At 46.9% G+C, this 18,765-nt stretch overlaps 1 protein-coding gene across 4 annotated transcripts in view; it reads right to left on the minus strand.

Moving 5' to 3' along the window:
- The window catches only part of EPS15L1 (epidermal growth factor receptor pathway substrate 15 like 1), an 84,706-nt gene extending 66,957 nt beyond the window's left edge, over positions 1 to 17,749 (minus strand). For all 4 annotated transcript variants that reach the window (XM_067473570.1, XM_060784831.2, XM_060784830.2 and 1 more), the window contains exons 1-3: positions 17,684 to 17,749; positions 6,671 to 6,712; positions 6,496 to 6,585 (exon numbers count right to left, since the gene is read on the minus strand). In XM_067473570.1, coding sequence (XP_067329671.1) covers positions 6,496 to 6,585; positions 6,671 to 6,712; positions 17,684 to 17,725 — 174 coding nt within the window. In that variant the 5' untranslated portion in view covers positions 17,726 to 17,749. The remainder of the gene's footprint in view (positions 1 to 6,495; positions 6,586 to 6,670; positions 6,713 to 17,683) is intronic.
- Between the last annotated feature and the right edge of the window lie 1,016 nt (positions 17,750 to 18,765).

Here is an 18,765-nt window from a genome sequence, read left to right on the forward strand (position 1 = left end):
CCAGCTGGAGCGCTCAAGGGCCAGGGCTTCCCAGTTCTCAGTGTCTATGCCAGAGTTTTTAAGGTTGGCTTTGAGGCCATCTTTAAATCTCTTTTCCTGTCCACCAACATTCCGTTTTCCGTTCTTGAGTTCGGAGTAGAGCAACTGCTTTGGGAGACGGTGGTCGGGCATCCGGACAACATGGCCGGTCCAGCGGAGTTGGTGGCGGAGGACCATTGCTTCAATGCTGGTGGTCTTTGCTTCTTCCAGCACGCTGACGTTTGTCTGCCTGTCTTCCCAGGAGATTTGCAGGATTTTCCGGAGGCAGCGCTGATGGAATCGTTCCAGGAGTTGCATGTGACGTCTGTAGACAGTCCACGTTTCGCAGGCGTATAGCAGGGTTGGGAGGGGAATAGCTTTATAAACAAGCACCTTGGTATCCCTACGGATGTCCCGGTCCTCAAACACTCTCTGCTTCATTCGGAAAAATGCTGCACTCGCAGAGCTCAGGCGGTGTTGTATTTTCGGTCTCGATGTTGACTTTCATTGAAGACCAAACATATACATCCACCTCCACTGAGTTGGGAAGCAAACACTGAATACAAAATGGAGTCCAGATATAATCACATGTCTATAACCCCTCCCACATCAAAGAGGTGTTCAACATCTACACAAATGACCAGCCACTGCCAGAAGGGACAGAGAGTTTCATCTATGCTGATGATCGTGCCATTACCGTTCAAGCAGGGAGCTTTGACATGGTAGAACAGAAGCTCTCCGAAGCTCTAGGTGCTCTTACTGCCTATTACAGGGAAAAACAACCAATCCCTAATCCATCTAAAACATAGACGTGTGCCTTTCACCTTAAGAACAGACTAGCATCCCGAGCTCTGAGGATCACCTGGGAAGGGATCCCACTGGAGCATTGCAGCACACCCAAATACCTGGCAGTCACTACAATAGTCACTACAAGAAACATTGCCTGGACATCAAGCAAAAAGTGGGTGCTAGAAACAATATCATATGAAAGCTGACTGACACAACCTGGGGATCATAACCAGACACAATGAAGACATCTGCCCTTGCACTATGCTACTCTGCTGCCGAGTATGCATGCCCACGCTAAAACAGTGGATGTGGCTCTTAATGAGACATGCCGCATTATCACAGGGTGTCTGCGCCCTACACCACTGGAGAAATTACACTGCTTAGCCGGTATTGCAGCACCTGACATCCGTCGGGAAGTAGCAGCCAATAGCGAAAGGACCAAGGCAGTGACATCCCCAGCTCATCCCTTGTTTGGGTATCAGCCAGCACGTCAACGACTTAAATCAAGAAATAGTTTTCTTAGATCTACAGAGACACTTGCTGGAACACCTCAGCAAGCGAGAGTCCAAAAGTGGCAGCCTCAAACCCAGCACCTCAATCCGTGGGTGATACCAGATGAGAGACTCCCTCCTGGGCACACAGAAGACTGGGCGACTTGGAAGGTGCTGAACGGACTGCGCTCTGGCGCCACGAGATGCAGAGCCAACCTCAAGAAATGGGACCACAAAGTTGAATCCACAACATGCGAGTGTGGAGAAGAGCAAACCACTGACCACCTGCTGCAATGCAACCTGAGCCCTGCTACATGCACAAGGGAGGACCTTCTTGCGGCAACACCAGAGGCACTCCAAGTGGCCATATACTGGTCAAAGGACATTTAACCAACTACCAAATTTGCAGAATTTGTGTGTTTTTTTAATCTGCTTGTTTGTTTTGTTCTGTTAGAAATGTAATACAATGGTATGGTTGCTGATGACACGATAAATAAAAAAAAAAAATAACCGAAGAGGTCCGTCAAACTGCCAAATCAACATACCTATAGAGTACAGGTTAGCAAATATATACATTAACAAATCAATAGTGATTTGTTCGTAGATTTCATTGTCCCACTGAAAGATGGAGTAACTATGGGGAGCCTTCTCAGCCTGGTCATGGCTAATTTCTACATGGAACACTTTGAAAAACATGCCCTGGAAACAGCAATAAAAAAGCCCACGATATGGTTCAGATATGTGGATGACACCTTCACCATTTGGAGCCATGGAGAAGAAGAACTCAACAGGTTCCTGGACCATCTGAACAGCATCCACCCAAACATCCAATTCACCATGGAAAAAGAAAATGAAGGAAGACTGCCTTTTCTAGATGTCCTAGTCATCCGCAAACCAGATCAACAATTGGGTCACAACGTTTACAGAAAACCCACACACACAGATAGATATCTACATAAAAACTCCAACCATCACCCAAGTCAAAAAAGAAGCACCATTAAAGCCTTGGCAGACCGTGCAAAAAAATCTGCGAAGCCCACCTCCTCCAAGATGGACTGGACCACCTAAACTGGGCTCTCCAGGCCAATGGATACTCCACCTCAGACATCAGAAGAGCTGCAAGACCAAGAACAAGCCACGAGAATAAAGACGAAGATCCACCCAGAGGAAAAGTGTTCCTGCCATACATCAAGGGAACCACTGACCGCATAGGGAAGCTGATGAGGAAACACAACATACAAACTATCTACAGACCCACCAAGAAAATCCAACAAATGCTACATTCAGCAAAGGACAAGAGGGATCCTCTCGCTTCTGCAGGAGTCTACCGTATACCATGCAGCTGTGGACAAGTCTACATAGGGACCACCAAACGCAGCATTGCCCAAACACGAATCAAGGAACATGAAAGGCACTGCAGACTACTTCAACCAGAGAAGTCAGCCATAGCAGAGCACCGGATGAACCAGCCTGGACACAGCATTTTATTTGAGAACACAGAAATGCTGGACCACACCAACAACCACCATGTCAGACTACACAGAGAAGCCATTGAAATACACAGGCATGTGGACAGTTTCAACAGAAAGGAGGAAACCATGAAAATGAATAAAATCTGGCTACCAGTATTAAAAAACTCTAAAATTACAACAGCAAAACAGCAGAGAGGAAACAATCTGGGTCATCTAATCACCTCTCAACAAAAGATTCCCCCAGGCACTGCCAGGCCATCAAATGCTAATCAAGGTGGTCAGTTGAAACATTCACACCTAGCTCCAGCAGACAAAAGTCCTTTGTCCACCCTGGTCATTCCACAGATATATAAACCCTTTTTCCTAGTTCCAACAGACCTCACTACCTCTGAGGATGCTTGCCATAGATGCAGGCGAAATGTCAGGAGAGAATGCCTCTAGAACATGGTCATATAGCCCGAAAAAACCTGCAACAACCCAGTGATTCCGGCCATGAAAGCTTTCGACAATACAACAGTGAAAGGCTTGGGCGGTGGCTATTTCCAACATGCTCTTTCCATGTCGCATCCCCTCCATCTTTTTTTTTTAAGTTGTATGGGTTTTTGTTTTTAATTCATATCTTCATTTTGAAAAAATCAATGTAACAGATCTATAGGTAAAGGTTAAGTCCAACTGTGTCCGACTCGAGGGGGTGTGTGTGCTCATCTCTATTTCTAAGCCGAAGAGCCGGCGGTGTCTGCAGACATCTCCAAGGTTATGTGGCCAGCATGACTGCATGGAGCGCTGTTACCTCCCCGTCAAAGATCAATTGATCTTCTCACATTTGCATGTTTTCAAACTGTTAGGTTGGCAGAAGCTGGGGCTAACAGCGGGAGCTCACGCTACTCCCGGATTCGAGCCTGTGAACTTTCAGTTAGCAAGTTCAGCAGCTCAGCAGTTTAACCCACTGCGCCACCAGGGGCTCCATCTATATACATGCATATATAGTACACGAACTAATACAATGCTCCCCAACATATTTTTTAATGAAAAATTTGAAATTGTAAACAAATGATGTCAATTTCAGTAACCATCTTATAGTACAAACAGAATGTTATTCACTGAATTATCTTAACATTGCATGGTTCAGTTTTATTATATGGTTCAGCCCTATGATCTTGTTGCTTACTGTTTTCGGTAGGTATGTTCTGGTATGCAGCTTCCTTTATTCTATAGTTCCTGAGAAGTTACAAAAGGGGCTGCAGATCACATGCTATTATTCTCTCTCCTTTTGACAATGTGACCTGTTGATAGCTGTTTTGTTACAAGAGAGATGCGCTGGTTGGATAGCACAGGGAACTATATCAAAGTTTGGGTTGCTGTGAATTTTCTGGGCTGTTTGGCCATGTTCCAGAAGCATTCTCTCCTGACATTTTGCCACGTCTATGGCAGGCATCTTCAGAGGCCATGTGGCTTGTTTGAAACAAGACAAGTGGGGTTTATATATCTATGGAATGTGTCCAGGGTGGGAGAAAGAACTCTTGTCTCTTTGAGGCAAGTGGGAATGCTGCAATTGATTAGCATTGAAAAGCTTTGCAGCTTCAAGGCTTGGCTGCTTCCTGTCTGGGTTGGTTGGATGCGCTGGTTGGATAACACAGGGAACTATATCAAATTTTGGGTTGCTGTGAATTTGCCGGGCTGTCTGCCCATGTTCCAGAAGCATTCTCTCCTGACATTTCACCATATCTATGGCAGGCATCTTCAGAGGCTGTGTGGTTTGTTTGAAACAAGACAAGTGGGGTTTACATATCTGTGGAATGTGTCCAGGGTGGGAGAAAGAACGCTTGTCTCTTTGAGCATTGAAAAGCTTTGCAGCTTCAAGGCTTGGCTGCTTCCTGTCTGGGGGAATCCTTTGTTGGGAGGCAATTAGCTGGCCCTGATTTGTTTCTTTTCTGGAAATCCCATTTTTAGTGTTATTCTTTCAGTGTTGTTCTTTCAGGGCCAGCTAACAAAGGACTAATACGTTTTTGTACCTGTGTATGCTGAACACATGAAGCTTGTTAGTAAACCAAATACTGTGGTGCAACTGGCTGGGAGTCAGCTGCATTAAGATCACTACTGACCAAAAGGTCATGAGTTCGAAGCCAGCCCAGGTCGGAGTGAGTGTCCGACCAATTTGTGTAGCTTGCTGTCAACCTTTGCAGCCCGAAAGACAGTTGCATCTGTCATGTAGGAAATTTAGGTACCGCCTATGTGGGAAGGCTAATTTAACTAATTTACGATGCCATCAAAATCTCCAGCAAGCCTGCAAAGAATGAGGAAGTACTTCATCAGTGTCACAAATGGACGGTGAAGCAACAGCTCCCCTGGTGGCCAGGAATACCCTCATGAAAAGTTGGAATGATAAATCGTCTCTGTGTCTGTCTATATATGTTGTGTGTCTATTGCACTGAATGTTAGTTATGTACATTGTAATCTGCCCTGAGTCCCCTGCGGGGTGAGAAGGGCAAAATATAAATACTGTAAATAATAATAATATTAATAATAACAATATGAAATTTCCATCAAAGCCTACTTCATTTTTGTCTCTCAAGTGCATGATAGAAAACAAGTTTGCTATTTTAATGTTTTTAGTTTAATATGTAAATATGTAATATGATGTTTTTTAATGACTGTTTGTGATATTACTGTTGGAGTCCCTCGACAGAGGTGAGAATACAAATGCCAGTCTTCCCATTCATCACAGAATAAATAATAAGTTTTTCGGGAACTGAAAAACACTCCTGATCGGAAATATCAGGTTATTCAGTCTAACAACTGAAACCATTGCCTTGCATAATTATATCTGATTGTATATCACAAGAGAAGATTCTACTCTAAAGCAGTGTTTCTCAACCTGGGGGTTGAGACCCCTGGAGGGGTCGTGAGAAGGTGTCTGAGGGGTCGCCGAAGACCATCAGAAAACACCGTATTTTCTCTTGGTCATCTGGGTTACATGTGGAAAGTTAGGTCCAATTCTATTGTTGGTGGGGTTCAGAATGCTCTTTGATTGTAGGTGAACTATAAATCCCACCAACTACAACTCCCAAATGCCAAGGTCTATTTTCCCCAAACTCCACTAGTGTTCACATTTGGGCATATTGAGTATTTGTGCCAAATTTGGTCCTGATCCATCATTGTTTGAGTCCACAGATGTAGATGAACTACAACTCCCAAACTCAAGATCCATGCCCACCAAACCCTGCTAGTGTTTTCTGATGGTCATGGGAGTCCTGTGTGCCAAGATTGGTTCAGTTCCATCGTTGGTGAAGATCAGAATGCTCTTTGATTGTAGGCGAACTATAAATCCCAGCAAGTACAACTCTCAAATGATAAAACCAGTCTCTCCCCCTAACCCTACTAGTATTCAAATTTGGGCATATTGGGTATTTGTGGCAAATGTGGTCCAGTGAATGAAAATACATCCTGCATATCGGATATTTACATTACGATTCATAACAGTAGCAAAATTACATTTATGAAGTCACAATGAAAATAATTTTATGGTTGGGGGTCACCAAAACATGAGGAACTGTATTAAGGGGTCGCGGCATTAGGAAGGTTGAGAACCACTGTCTAAAGGGTTTTTGGCTGTCCTCCGAAAAGTCATGCTTTTCTTTAAAAAATTATGCTTTCCAAAAGGTGTTTTTGCAAAAGGTTATGAATGTCATTTTCCAAAAGGCTGGTTATTGCCAAGGCGGACTCACCTTTCCGAGGATGGCGTCGGGCAAGCCGGACTGCTTGAGGAAGAGGGCGGCATCGCTGGCCCCGACTCTCCCTGTTCCAGATGGATCCACCTGCAAAACAAGCAGTGTCAGCAGCTGTTGAACCCCAAAACACGGCCTTCACCCAACCCCAGGTGAGCCTCGGCCTCTCACTTGCCTGTTTGTAAAACGTCTCGTAGAGAGGAGTCCCGGAGGTGAGCTGAGTGAGAAAAACAAACAGAGAGAGGGAAGGTGAGACCCAGTGTCCAATGCCAGTCTTCCCATTCATCACAGAATAATAATAATAATAATAATAATAATAATAATAATAATGTATTGTCGAAGGCTTTCATGGCTGGAATCACTAGGTTCTTGTAGGTTTTTTCGGGCTATAGGGCCATGTTCTAGAGGCATTTCTCCTGACGTTTCGCCTGCATCTATGGCAAGCATCCTCAGAGGTAGTGAATCATAGAATCATAGAATCATAGAGTTAGAAGAGACCTCATGGGCCATCCAGTCCAACCCCCTGGCAAGAAGCAGGAATATTGTATTCAAATCACCCCTGACAAATGGCCATCCAGCCTCTGCTTAAAAGCTTCCAAAGAAGGAGCCTCCACCACACTCCGGGGCAGAGAGTTCCACTGCTGAACGGGTCTCACAGTCAGGAAGTTCTTCCTAATGTTCAGATGGAATCTCCTCTCTTGTAGTTTGAAGTCTGTTAGTGAGGTCTGTTGGAAATAGGAAAATGGGTTTATATATCTGTGGAATGACTGGGGTGGGGCAAAGAGCTCTCTGCTGAAGCTAGGTGTGAATGTTTCAGCTGACCACCTTCATTAGCGTTTGAAGGCCTGTCAGGAGAAATGCCTCTAGAACATGGCCCTATAGCCCGAAAAAACCTACAAGAACCTAATAATAATAATAATAATAATAATAATAATCTTTATTCGTTACCCCGCCTCCATCTCCCCAATGGGGACTCAGAGCGGCTTAAATGAGGCCAAGCCCAAATGACAATTACAATAAAGAAAAACCAAAAAACACAAACCGAAAATACGAACAACAAAACAATAACATCATATGGGTTGTTGTAGGTTTTTCCGGGCTATATGGCCATGTTCTGGAGGCAATTTTTCTCCTGACGTTTCGCCTGCATCTATGGCAAGCATCCTCAGAGGTAGTGAGGTCTGTTGGAAGTAGGAAAAGTGTTCTTGCCATACATCAAGGGAACCACTGACCGCATAGGGAAACTGATGAGGAAACACAACATACAAACCACTTACAGACCCACCAAGAAAATCCAACAAATGCTACGTTCAGCAAAGGACAAGAGGGATCCACTCACCTCTGCAGAGTCTACCGTGTACCATGCAGCTGTGGACAAGTCTACAGAGGGACCACCAAACGCAGCACCCAGACACGCATCAAGGAACATGAAAGGCACTGCAAACTACTCCAACCAGAGAAATCAGCCATAGCAGAGCACCTGATGAACCAACCTGGACACAGCATATTATTTGAGAACACAGAAGTGCTGGACCACTCTCACAACCACCATGTCAGACTACACAGAGAAGCCATTGAAATCCACAAGCATGTGGACAATTTCAACAGAAAGGAAGAAACCATGAAAATGAACAAAATCTGGCTACCAGTATTAAAAAACTCAAAAATTACAGCAGCAAAACAACAGAGGAGAAACAAACAGGCACATGAAATCACTCTCAACAAAAGATTCCCCCCAGGCGCTTCCAAGCCATTGAATGCAAATCAAGGTGATCAGCTGAAACATTCACAGCTAGCCCCAGCAAACAAAAGTCCTTTGTCTCACCCTGGTCATTCCACAGATATATAAACCCATTTTTCCTAGTTCCAACAGACCTCACTACCTCTGAGGATGCTTGCCATAGATGCAGGCGAAACGTCAGGAGAAAAATTGCCTCCAGAACATGGCCATATAGCCCGGAAAAACCTACAACAACCCATGGATTCCAGCCATGAAAGCCTTCGACAATACAATAACATCATAGTTACATAAAACACATGAATACATAGCAATATGAAAAATGAAGAATATGCACAGGCACAATAATAATGGGCTGGCAACATGTAATAATAATAATAATAATAATAATAATAATAATAATATACATTTATTTGTACCCCGCTACCATCTCCCGAAGGACTCGGTGCGGCTTACAAGAGGCCGAGCCCAAATACAACAATAAAAACAGCAACAACAACAATGCAATAACTCAAAAAAACAAAGCAATAACATTGACAACACCCAATGATGCAATTAAATACAATGGCCGGGCCAAATGTAATAATTAAAAATTAAAAATGCTGGGCATGGCAAGGTGGGGAGTTTGGAGGGGGATGGGCATGCAGATATCCAGAATCTCTGATAAAGTGCGTTGGGACATAATGCGAGGAGTTTCCTTATTCTGGAAAGGCACACTGGAACAACCATGTTTTCAAGCTCCTCCTAAAGATTGCTAGCGACGAGGCCTGCCTGATGTCCTTAGGGAGAGAGTTCCAGAGTCGAGGGGCCACCACCGAGAAAGCCCTATCCCTCGTCCCCACCAATCGCGCTTGCGATGCCGGTGGGATCGTGAGCAGGGCCTCTCCAGATGAACGAAGAGATCGTGTGGGTTTGTACACAGAGATGCGGTCACGCAGGTAGGCGGGTCCCAAACCATTTAGGGCTTTGTAGGTAAGCACCTGCACCTTGAATTGGGCCCGGAAAATGAACGGCAGCCAATGGAGCTCCTTAAACAGGAGGGTTGACCTCTCCCTGTAAGGAGCACCAGTTAACAACCTGGCTGCCGCTCGTTGGACCAATTGGAATTTCCAGGCCGTTTTCAAGGGCAGCCCCACGTAGAGTGCATTACAGTAGTCCAATCTGGAAGTGACTAAGGAGTGGACCACCCTGGCCAGATCCGCTTTCACGAGGTACGGTCGCAGTTGGCGCACGAGTCTTAATCGTATAAAGGCCCTCCCAGCCACCGCCGACGCCTGAGCTTCAAGAGACAGTGATGAGTCCAGGAGGACACCCAAACTGCAGACCTGTGGCTTCAGGGGGAGTGTAACCCCGTCCAGCACAGGTTGCCACCTTATACCCTGATCCGGTTTACGATCGACCAGGAGGACCTCTGTCTTGTCGGGATTGATCTTCAGCTTGTTCTTCCTCATCCAGACAGCCACAGCGGTCAGACACTCGTCCAGCACCCAAGGGGCTTCCTTGGAGTTTGGTGGAAAAGAGTAGTAGAGTTGCGTGTCATCTGCGTAGAGATGGCAACCAACTCCAAAACTCCGGATGACCTCTCCCAGCGGTTTCATGTAGATGTTGAAGAGCATGAGAGACAGAATGGAACCTTGCGGGACCCCACAGGTCAAAGGCCATGTAGTAATTAAAAGGACAAACTGATTAAAACTAATTAAAAGCTCGGGCGAGATAAAAGAGGGAAGCAAGTAATTTACGGAGGAGGGCTCATTTTAGCGGGAGTTGTGAAAAGTCAAGCTTTCCCATGAGGAGGGACGTATACTCCCATGACAGAACTGTGAGGCAGAGTAATCATGTGGGATTATATACCTACTCATCAAAGGCGCAGCGGAAGAACCGGGTTTTAAGGTTCTTTTTGAAGATTTCTAGGGAAGGGGCTTTCCTAATTTCTCCAGGCAGTGAGTTCCAGATTTGAGGAGCCACAGCGGAAAAGGCTCTCTCCCTTGTATTCACTAGGCGAGCTTGAGAGACTGTCAGGGGCGAGAGAAGGGCCTCCCCGGAAGATTGGAGGGCCCGAGATGGTTCACGGTGGGAGATACGGTCACAAATGTAGGCGGGTCCCAAACCATTTAGGGCTTTGTAGGTGATAACCTGCACCTTGAATTGGGACCAGAAAATAAACAGCAGCCAGTGGAGCTGAACAAAAATGAACAACATTTGGCTCCCAGTATTAAAAAAAACTCTAAAATCATAACAGTAAATAAAGAACAACACTCCAAAAGAGGGGAACTCCAGACAAGTAGCAATCAGGGACAGCTAATCACCTCTCAACAAAGGATTCCCCCAGGCAGTAACAAGCCAATCAAGGTGGCCAATTGAAACATTCACATCAACCTCAAACAGACAAGTTTTTTCTCCCACCCTGGGCATTATTCCACAGATATATATATAAACCCCATTTTCCTAGTTTCCAACAGACCTCACAACCTCTGAGGATGCCTGCCATAAATGTGGGCAAAACATCAGGAGAGAATGCTTCTGGAACATGGCCAGACAGCCCGAAAAACTTACAACAACACAGATTTTTGGAGTCGATTTTGTCATGTGGTGGCAAAAAAAAGCCAATGGGATTTTGGCCTGGATAAAAAGGAATCTAGTGCCTAGATCCAGGGTAGTCATGCTACCCCTCTATTCTGCCTTGGTCAGGCCACACTTGGAATCACACAGTGTCCGGTTCCAGGCACTGCAATTGAAGGGAGATGTTGGAAGAGACCTGGTTGGCCATCCAGTCCAACCCCATTCTGTCACGAAGCAGGAAAATCGCATTCAAAGCACTCCGACAGATGGCCACCCAGCCTCTGTTTAAAAGTTTCCAAAAAAGGAGCCTCCATCACACTCCGGGGCAGAGAGTTCCACAGCTGAACAGCTTTCTCTCACAGTCAGGAAGTTTTTCCTCATGTTCAGGAAGAATCTGCTTTCTACCCTGTGGTTTGAAGCCATTGTTCTGCATCCTAGTCTCCAGGACAGCAGAAAGCAAACCTGCCCCCTCCTCCCTATGACTTCCCCTCCCTTCTTGATCCATGGCCCTCATCATGTATCCTCTCCGCTTTCCTCTTCCGGAGGTCAAACAAACCCAGCTCTTTAAGCCACTCCTCATAGGGCTTGTTTTTCCAGACCCTTGATCATTTTAATTGCACGCTTCCTCTGGACACATTCCAGCTTAGAGACAACATCTCCCCTCACTTGTGGTGCCCAGAATTGGACGCAGTGAGATTCCAGGGAACGTGGTCTGATGAAGGCAGAAAAGAATAGAGCATGGGGAACATGCTTTCCCTGGATCTAGGTACTATGCTCCTATTTATGCAGGCCAAAATCCCATTGGCTTTTTTGCCGCATGACATTGTTGGCTCATGTTTAACTTGTTGTCCATACCTACTTTGGGTCTCCTTGTGGAGAGAAAAATAAACATAATAAACATAATAATAATAATAATAATAATATTCTAATACTAATAATGGATGCATAGCCACTGAGGTCCCATCAACACTGCCATATAAAATCCAGATTATCTGCTTTGACACTGGACTATATGGCAGTGTAGACTCATATAATCCAGTTCAAAGCAGATGATCTGGGTTGGGATTATTGTTTCCATTTGATGTTTGATGTTTTGTCTTAGGTCTGTTATAACAGGCTGTGCTTTTTATTTAATTTTAGTTTGTTAATTCGTATTGATATGTTGGGTTGTATACATTTTGTTAGTATGAATGTATTGTTGTTGTATTCGGTCATTGAATGTTTGCCTTTTATGTCTGTAATCCGCCCTGAGTCCCTTTGGGGAGATAGAGCGAAATATAAATAAAGTATTATTATTATTATTATTATTATTATTATTACTATGATATCCTGGAATATAGGTCAGTGTAGTATAACCCCCGTTTGCACAGCGGGTTAACCTGCTGAACTTGCTCACCAAAAGGTTGGTGGTTTGAAGCCGGGAAGCAGGGTGAGCTCAGGCTGTTAGGTCCAGCTTCTGCTTTTTTTTTGTCGTGTCAGGAGCGACTTGAGAAACTGCAAGTCACTTCTGGTGTGAGAGAATTGGCCGTCTGCAAGGACATTATTTATTTATTTATTTATTTACTGTATTTGTATACCGCCTTTCTCAGCCTATCGGTGACTCAAGGCGATTTCCAACAAAACAGTATACATAGTATCACAATACAATTTAAAAACATTACAATTACATAAACCACAACAGCAATAAAAAACATCATTGGCGTCTCCTTATTGTCAAGCATTGTCCGATTCCATCGTCAATCATCAATTTCCTATATCATTTATCCATATCCGTTATTCTGTGTTTGTGAACGCTTGCTCAAACAGCCACGTTTTGACTTGCTTCCGAAACGTTAAGAGGGAAGGAGCAGATCAAATCTCTCTAGGGAGGGCGTTCCATAGCTGGGGGGCCACTGCTGAAAAGGCCCTGTCTCTCGTCCCCGCCAAACGTACCTGTGACGAAGGCGGGACCGAGAGCAGAGCCTCTCTGGATGATCTCAAGGTTCTAGATGGTTCATAAGGGGAGATACGTTTGGACAGGTAAGTTGGGCCAGAACCGTTTAGGGCTTTAAAGGTTAAAACCAGCACTTTGAATTGTGCCCGGTAGCAAACTGGCAGCCAGTGGAGCTGGCGCAACAGGGGGGTTGTATGCTCCCTGAGAGCCGCTCCAGTTAGCAATCTGGCTGCTGTCCGTTGGACCAGTTGAAGCTTCCGGACAGTCTTCAGAGGCAACCCCACGTGGAGAGCGTTGCAGTAGTCTATACTGGATGTAACGAGAGCATGGACTACCGTGGCCAAGTCAGACTTCCCAAGGTATGGGCGCAGCTGGCACACAAGCTTTAATTGTGCGAATGCTCCCCTGGTCACCGCCGAGACCTGGGGTTCCAGGCTCAGCGATGAGTCCAGGAGCACACCCAGACTGCGAACCTGCGTCTTCAGGGGGAGTGTAACCCCGTCCAACACAGGCTGTAACCCTATGCCCTGTTCGGCCTTACGACTGACCAGGAGTACCTCTGTCTTGTCTGGATTCAATTTCAATTTGTTAGCCCTCATCCAGATCGTCACAGCAGCCAAACACCGGTTCAGGACCTGAACAGCCTCCTTAGTAGCAGGTGGGAAGGAGTGACAGAGTTGGACGTCATCCGCGTACAGGTGGCACCGTACCCCGAAACTCCGAATGATCTCCCCCAGCGGCTTCATGTATATGTTGAACAACATGGGGGACAGTATGGAACCCTGAGGAACTCCACAAGACAATGGTCGTGGAGTTGAACAGGTGTCCCCCAGTAACACCATCTGGGTACGACCCTCCAGAAAGGACTGGAATCACTGCAAAACAGTGCCTCCAAGGCCCATTGCAGCGAGGCGTCCCAGAAGGATACTGTGGTCAACGGTATCGAAGGCCACTGAGAGGTCCAGCAGAACCAACAGGGACACACTCCCCCTGTCTAGCTCCCGGCGTAGATCATCAACTAAGGTGACCAAGGCTGTCTCGGTTCCATGTCCCGGTCTAAAGCCAGACTGTGCCGAATCCAGATAATCCGTTTCAAGAATACCTGGAGTTGTGAGACCACCACACGTTCCAAGACTTTGCCCAAAAGGGGGAAATTGGAAATAGGCCGATAGTTGACGAATTGAGTGGGGTCCAGTGATGGTTTCTTCAACAGCGGTTTTATAATAGCTTGTTTTAAGCTCACTGGAATATTGCCTTCTTGAAGGGAGGCATTAACCACCACCTTCACCCACTTGGCCAATCCCCCTCTGGCCTCCTTTAGAAGCCAGGATGGGCAGGGGTCCAGGATGCATGTGGCTGGCCTCATTCCTCCAAGTATCTTGTCCACATCCTCGGGTTTCACCAATTGAAATGAATCCATTAAAATCGGACAAGCAGATGCGCTTGTTACATCCTCAGAGACTGCCGTTAACATGGTGTCCAGATCAGAACAGATCAAAGCGACTTTGTTTGCGAAGAATCGAGCAAATGCTTCACAGCGGGCCGTCAAGGTGTCAGGGTTCCCATCCGGGGCGGTGGGATTTAACAGACCTCTGACAACTCGAAACAGCTCCGCCGGACGGTTGTTTGCAGACGCAATATTGGCCGCATAGAAAGATTTCTTTGCGACCTTTATTGCCACGGCGTATGTCCTTAGAAAGGCTACAAGCCGTGTTTGGTTTGACTCGCTCGGATCCGAACGCCACACGCTCTCTAGGCTCTTCTTCCTTCACTTCATCGCTGCCATCTCCTCATTGAACCAAAGAGATGGTTTAGCTCAGCTACTTGAGAGGGGCCGTTCCGGAGCAATTGTGTCTATTGCCCTAGCCATCTCTCCCAGGGGACATTGCCCAGGGGATGCCTGGATGATTTGATGTTTTTATCATCCTTGTGGGAGGCTTCTCTCATGTCCCCTCATGAAGAGCTGGAGTTGATAGAGGGAGCTCATTCGCCTCTCCCCAGATTCAAACCTGCGACCTGTCGGTCTTCAGTCCTGCCGGCACAGAGGTTTAACCCACTGCGCCATCGGGGGCTCCTCCAGCTTCTGCTAACATAGTTCGAAAACATGCAAATGTGAGTACTTCAACGGCACTCCATGCAGTCATGCTGGCCACATGACCTTGGAGGTGTCTATGGACAACGCCAGCTCTTCGGCTCAAAAATGAAGATGAGCACCAACCACCAGAGTTGGACTTGACTAGACTTAATGTCAAGGGAATAATAATAATAAAAACTTTATTTATATACCGCTCTATTACCCCAGGGGGGGACAGAGCAATTTCCAAGTAACATCATCAATACATACAGAGTAAACAACATAACCATAAGATTAACAAAACAATATAAGAATAAAAATTGTCGCCATAACACATATATATTAAAAGTAATCCTGCCTGTTCAAGGCAATTTAAAAGGCTGGGCCGAGATTAGTGCAAGCTCAAAAATTCTAGGGGTCCCGGGAATGAAGTGCAGTGCTATAGTAACAACAATAATAGGTACGGGTCTATGGCTGTTAGGAATTGTGGGAGTTGAAGTCCAAAACACCTGGAGGGAGGGCCAAAGTTGGACCATGTCATGTGTACACCCAGCCGCACTCACTTCTTTGGCTTTGGAATACGGCTGAGTCCGGTTTTGGATCTCAACGTTCAAGGAGATGGATCAGAAATGGCTCAAGGTTTGGCTTGAAGAGAAGGACGATAATAAAACAGGAGAGTCAGATTGATAGGTAAATACAGAGATATGAAAGGAGGAGGAGAAGAGCTTGCTCTCTGCTGCTCCACAGACTCAGCCTGTCTTCTACCCTGCCAGATGGTCTGCTTTGAATGGAAGTATATGGCAGCCAGTGGCGACTCATACAATCCAGTTCAAAGCAAGGAATAATGTGGATGATGGAATAATGTGGCAGCAGAGAAGGGGCCTGGGACACAATGGCTTCCAATGGCAGGAAAAGAGATCCCATCACAATGCGAGGAAGAAAGCTGTCTGGAAGGCCATCTGTCAGGAGGTATCGGACTGGGTATTCCTGTCTGATTGAAGGCCTCTTCCAACTTGTGGGTTCTATGATTCCCTAACCATATTTTCCTGTGAAATGTTTGATGTGGACGAGGCTGGATGGCCATCTGTCATGAGGGATCGGATTGCGTATTCCTGCCTGATTGAAGGCCTCTTCCAACTTGAGGGTTCTATGATTCTCTAGCCCTGTTTCCCTGTGAAACGTTCAATGTGGACGAGGCCGAACGGCCATCTGTCGGGAGGGATCGGACTGGGTATTCCTGCCTGATGGAAGGCCTCTTCTTGAGGCTTTTATGAGTCCCTAGCCCTGTTTCCCCGTGAAACGTTCAATGTGGACGAGGCTGAACGGCCATCTGTCATGAGTGGTTGGGCATTCCTGCCTGATTGAAGGCCTCTTTCAACCTGAGGCTTCCATTATTCTCTAGCCCTGTTTCCCTGTGAAACGTTCAATGCAGATGAGGCTGGACGGCCATCTGTTGGGAGGGATCGGAGTGGGTATTCCTGTCTGATTGAAGGCCACTTAAACTTTGAGGCTTCTATGATTCTCTAGCCCTGTTTCCCTGTAAAACGTTCAATGTGGACGAGGCTGAATAGCCATCTGTCGGGAGGGATCGGACTGGGTATTCCTGCCTGATTGAAGGCCACTTAAACCTTGAGGTTTCTATGATTCTCTAGCCCTATTTCCCCGTGAAATGTTCAACGTGGACGAGGCTGGACGGCCATCTGTCAGGAAAGATCAATTTGGCATTCCTGCCTGATTGAAGGCCTCTTCCAACTTGAGGGTTCTATGATTCTCTAGCCCTGTTTCCCTGTGAAACGTTGAATTTGGACGAGGTCGAACGGCCATCTGTCAGGAGGGATTGGACTGGGTATTCCTGCCTGATTGAAGGTCTCTTCCAACTTGAGGCTTCTATGACTCCCTAGCCCTGTTTCCCCGTGAAACGTTCAATGTGGACGAGGCCGAACGGACATCTGTCGGGGGGGATCGGACTGGGTATTCCTGCCTGATGGAAGGCCTCTTCCAACTAGAGGGTTCTATGATTCTCTAGCCCTGTTTCCCTGTGAAACGCTCAATGTGGACGAGGCTGGACGGCCATCTGTCATGAGGGATCGGATTGGGTATTCCTGCCTGATTGAAGGCCACTTAAACTTTGAGGCTTCTATGATTCTCTAGCCCTATTTCCCTGTGAAACGTTCAATGCAGATGAGGCTGGACGGCCATCTGTCGGGAGGGATCGCACTGGGTATTCCTGCCTGATTGAAGGCCACTTAAACCTTGAGGGTTCTATGATTCTTTAGCCCTATTTCCCCGTGAAACGTTCAATGTGGACAAGGCTGGACGGCCATCTGTCAGGAGGGATAGGATTGGGTATTCCTGCCTGATTGAAGGCCTCTTCCAACTTGAGGCTTCTATGATTCTCTAGCCCTGTTTCCCTGTGAAATGTTCAATATGGACGAGGCTGTCATGAGTGATCGGATTGGGTATTCCTGCCTGATTGAAGGCCACTTAAACTTTAAGGTTTCTTTGATTCTCTAGCCCTATTTCCCCGTGAAACGTTCAATGTGGACGAGGCTGGACGGCCATCTGTCAGGAGGGATCGAACGGGGTATTCCTGCCTGATTGAAGGCCACTTAAACCTTGAGGTTTCTATGACTCTCTAGCCCTGTTTCCCTGTGAAACGTTCAATGTGGACGGCCATCTGCCGGGGGGGATCGGCCTGTGTTCCGGGTGGGCCTCTTCCGCCCTAAGTTCCCCCTTGGAGCTCATTATATTGATGAATGAGGCCGGGTGGCCATCTGTAAGGAGGGATCGGGCGGGGCTCTCAGGTAGCCGGAAATCGCCTTCATCCAGCCGATCTGCCGGTTAACCGAGAGCCCCGGGGCTCGCCCTCTGTCTTCCGCCTTACCTGCGCGGCACTTCCTCCGCCCAGCGAGCCCAGCGCCGCCATCTTGCTCCGCCGCCACCGCCACCGCCGCCGCCGCCGCCGCCGGGAGGGGCGTGGTCTCCGAAAGCCAGGGGCGTGGCCACTTGGGGGAGAAAGCAGCGCCACCCTGCAGCTCAACACACGCACGCCCAATCGGAGTCTATTCCCCGCGCATGCTCAGTCACTCTCCGCCTCCCTTCCACTGAGGAGGTTCTTTGCGCATTTTCAAAGACACACTCCACCTCCCATCGGAGAACTCTTTTCTGCGCATGCTCAAAGTCGCTCCCCCGTATACGGAGAACTCTCTTCTGCGCATGCCCAAAGTTACTCCTGTCTACTGAGCCTCTTCTTTGTGCATGCTCAAAGACACAACTCCACCTCCCATCTCAGAACTCTTCTCTGCGCATGCCCAAAGTTACTCATGTCTACTGTGCCTCTTCTTTGCGCATGCTCACAGACACAACACCTCCCATCTCAGAACTCTCCTCTGCGCATGCTCACACTCTCCACCTCCCTTAGAATCATAGAATCAAGGAGTTGGAAGAGACCTCATGGGCCATCCAGTCCAACCCCCTGCCAAGAAGCAGGAATATTGCATTCAAATCACCCCTGACAGATGGCCATCCAGCCTCTGTTTAAAAGCTTCCAAAGAAGGAGCCTCCACCACACTCCGGGGCAGAGAGTTCCACTGCTGAAAGGCTCTCACAGTCAGGAAGTTCTTCCTCATGTTCAGATGGAATCTCCTCTCTTGTAGTTTGAAGCCATTGTTCCGCGTCCTAGTCTCCAGGGAAGCAGAAAACAAGCTTGCTCCCTCCTCCCTCTCACATATTTATACATGGCTATCATATCCCCTCTCAGCCTTCTCTTCTTCAGGCTAAACATGCCCAGCTCCTTAAGCCGCTCCTCATAGGGCTTGTTCTCCAGACCTTTTATCATTTTAGTCGCTCTCCTCTGGACACATTCCAGCTTGTCAATATCTCTCTTGAATTGTGGTGCCCAGAACTGGACACAATATTCCAGATGTGGTCTAACCAAAACAGAATAGAGGGGTAGCATTACTTCCC

This window comes from Anolis sagrei, chromosome X (genome assembly GCF_037176765.1).
Source record: "Anolis sagrei isolate rAnoSag1 chromosome X, rAnoSag1.mat, whole genome shotgun sequence".
Classification (NCBI taxonomy): domain Eukaryota; kingdom Metazoa; phylum Chordata; class Lepidosauria; order Squamata; family Dactyloidae; genus Anolis; species Anolis sagrei.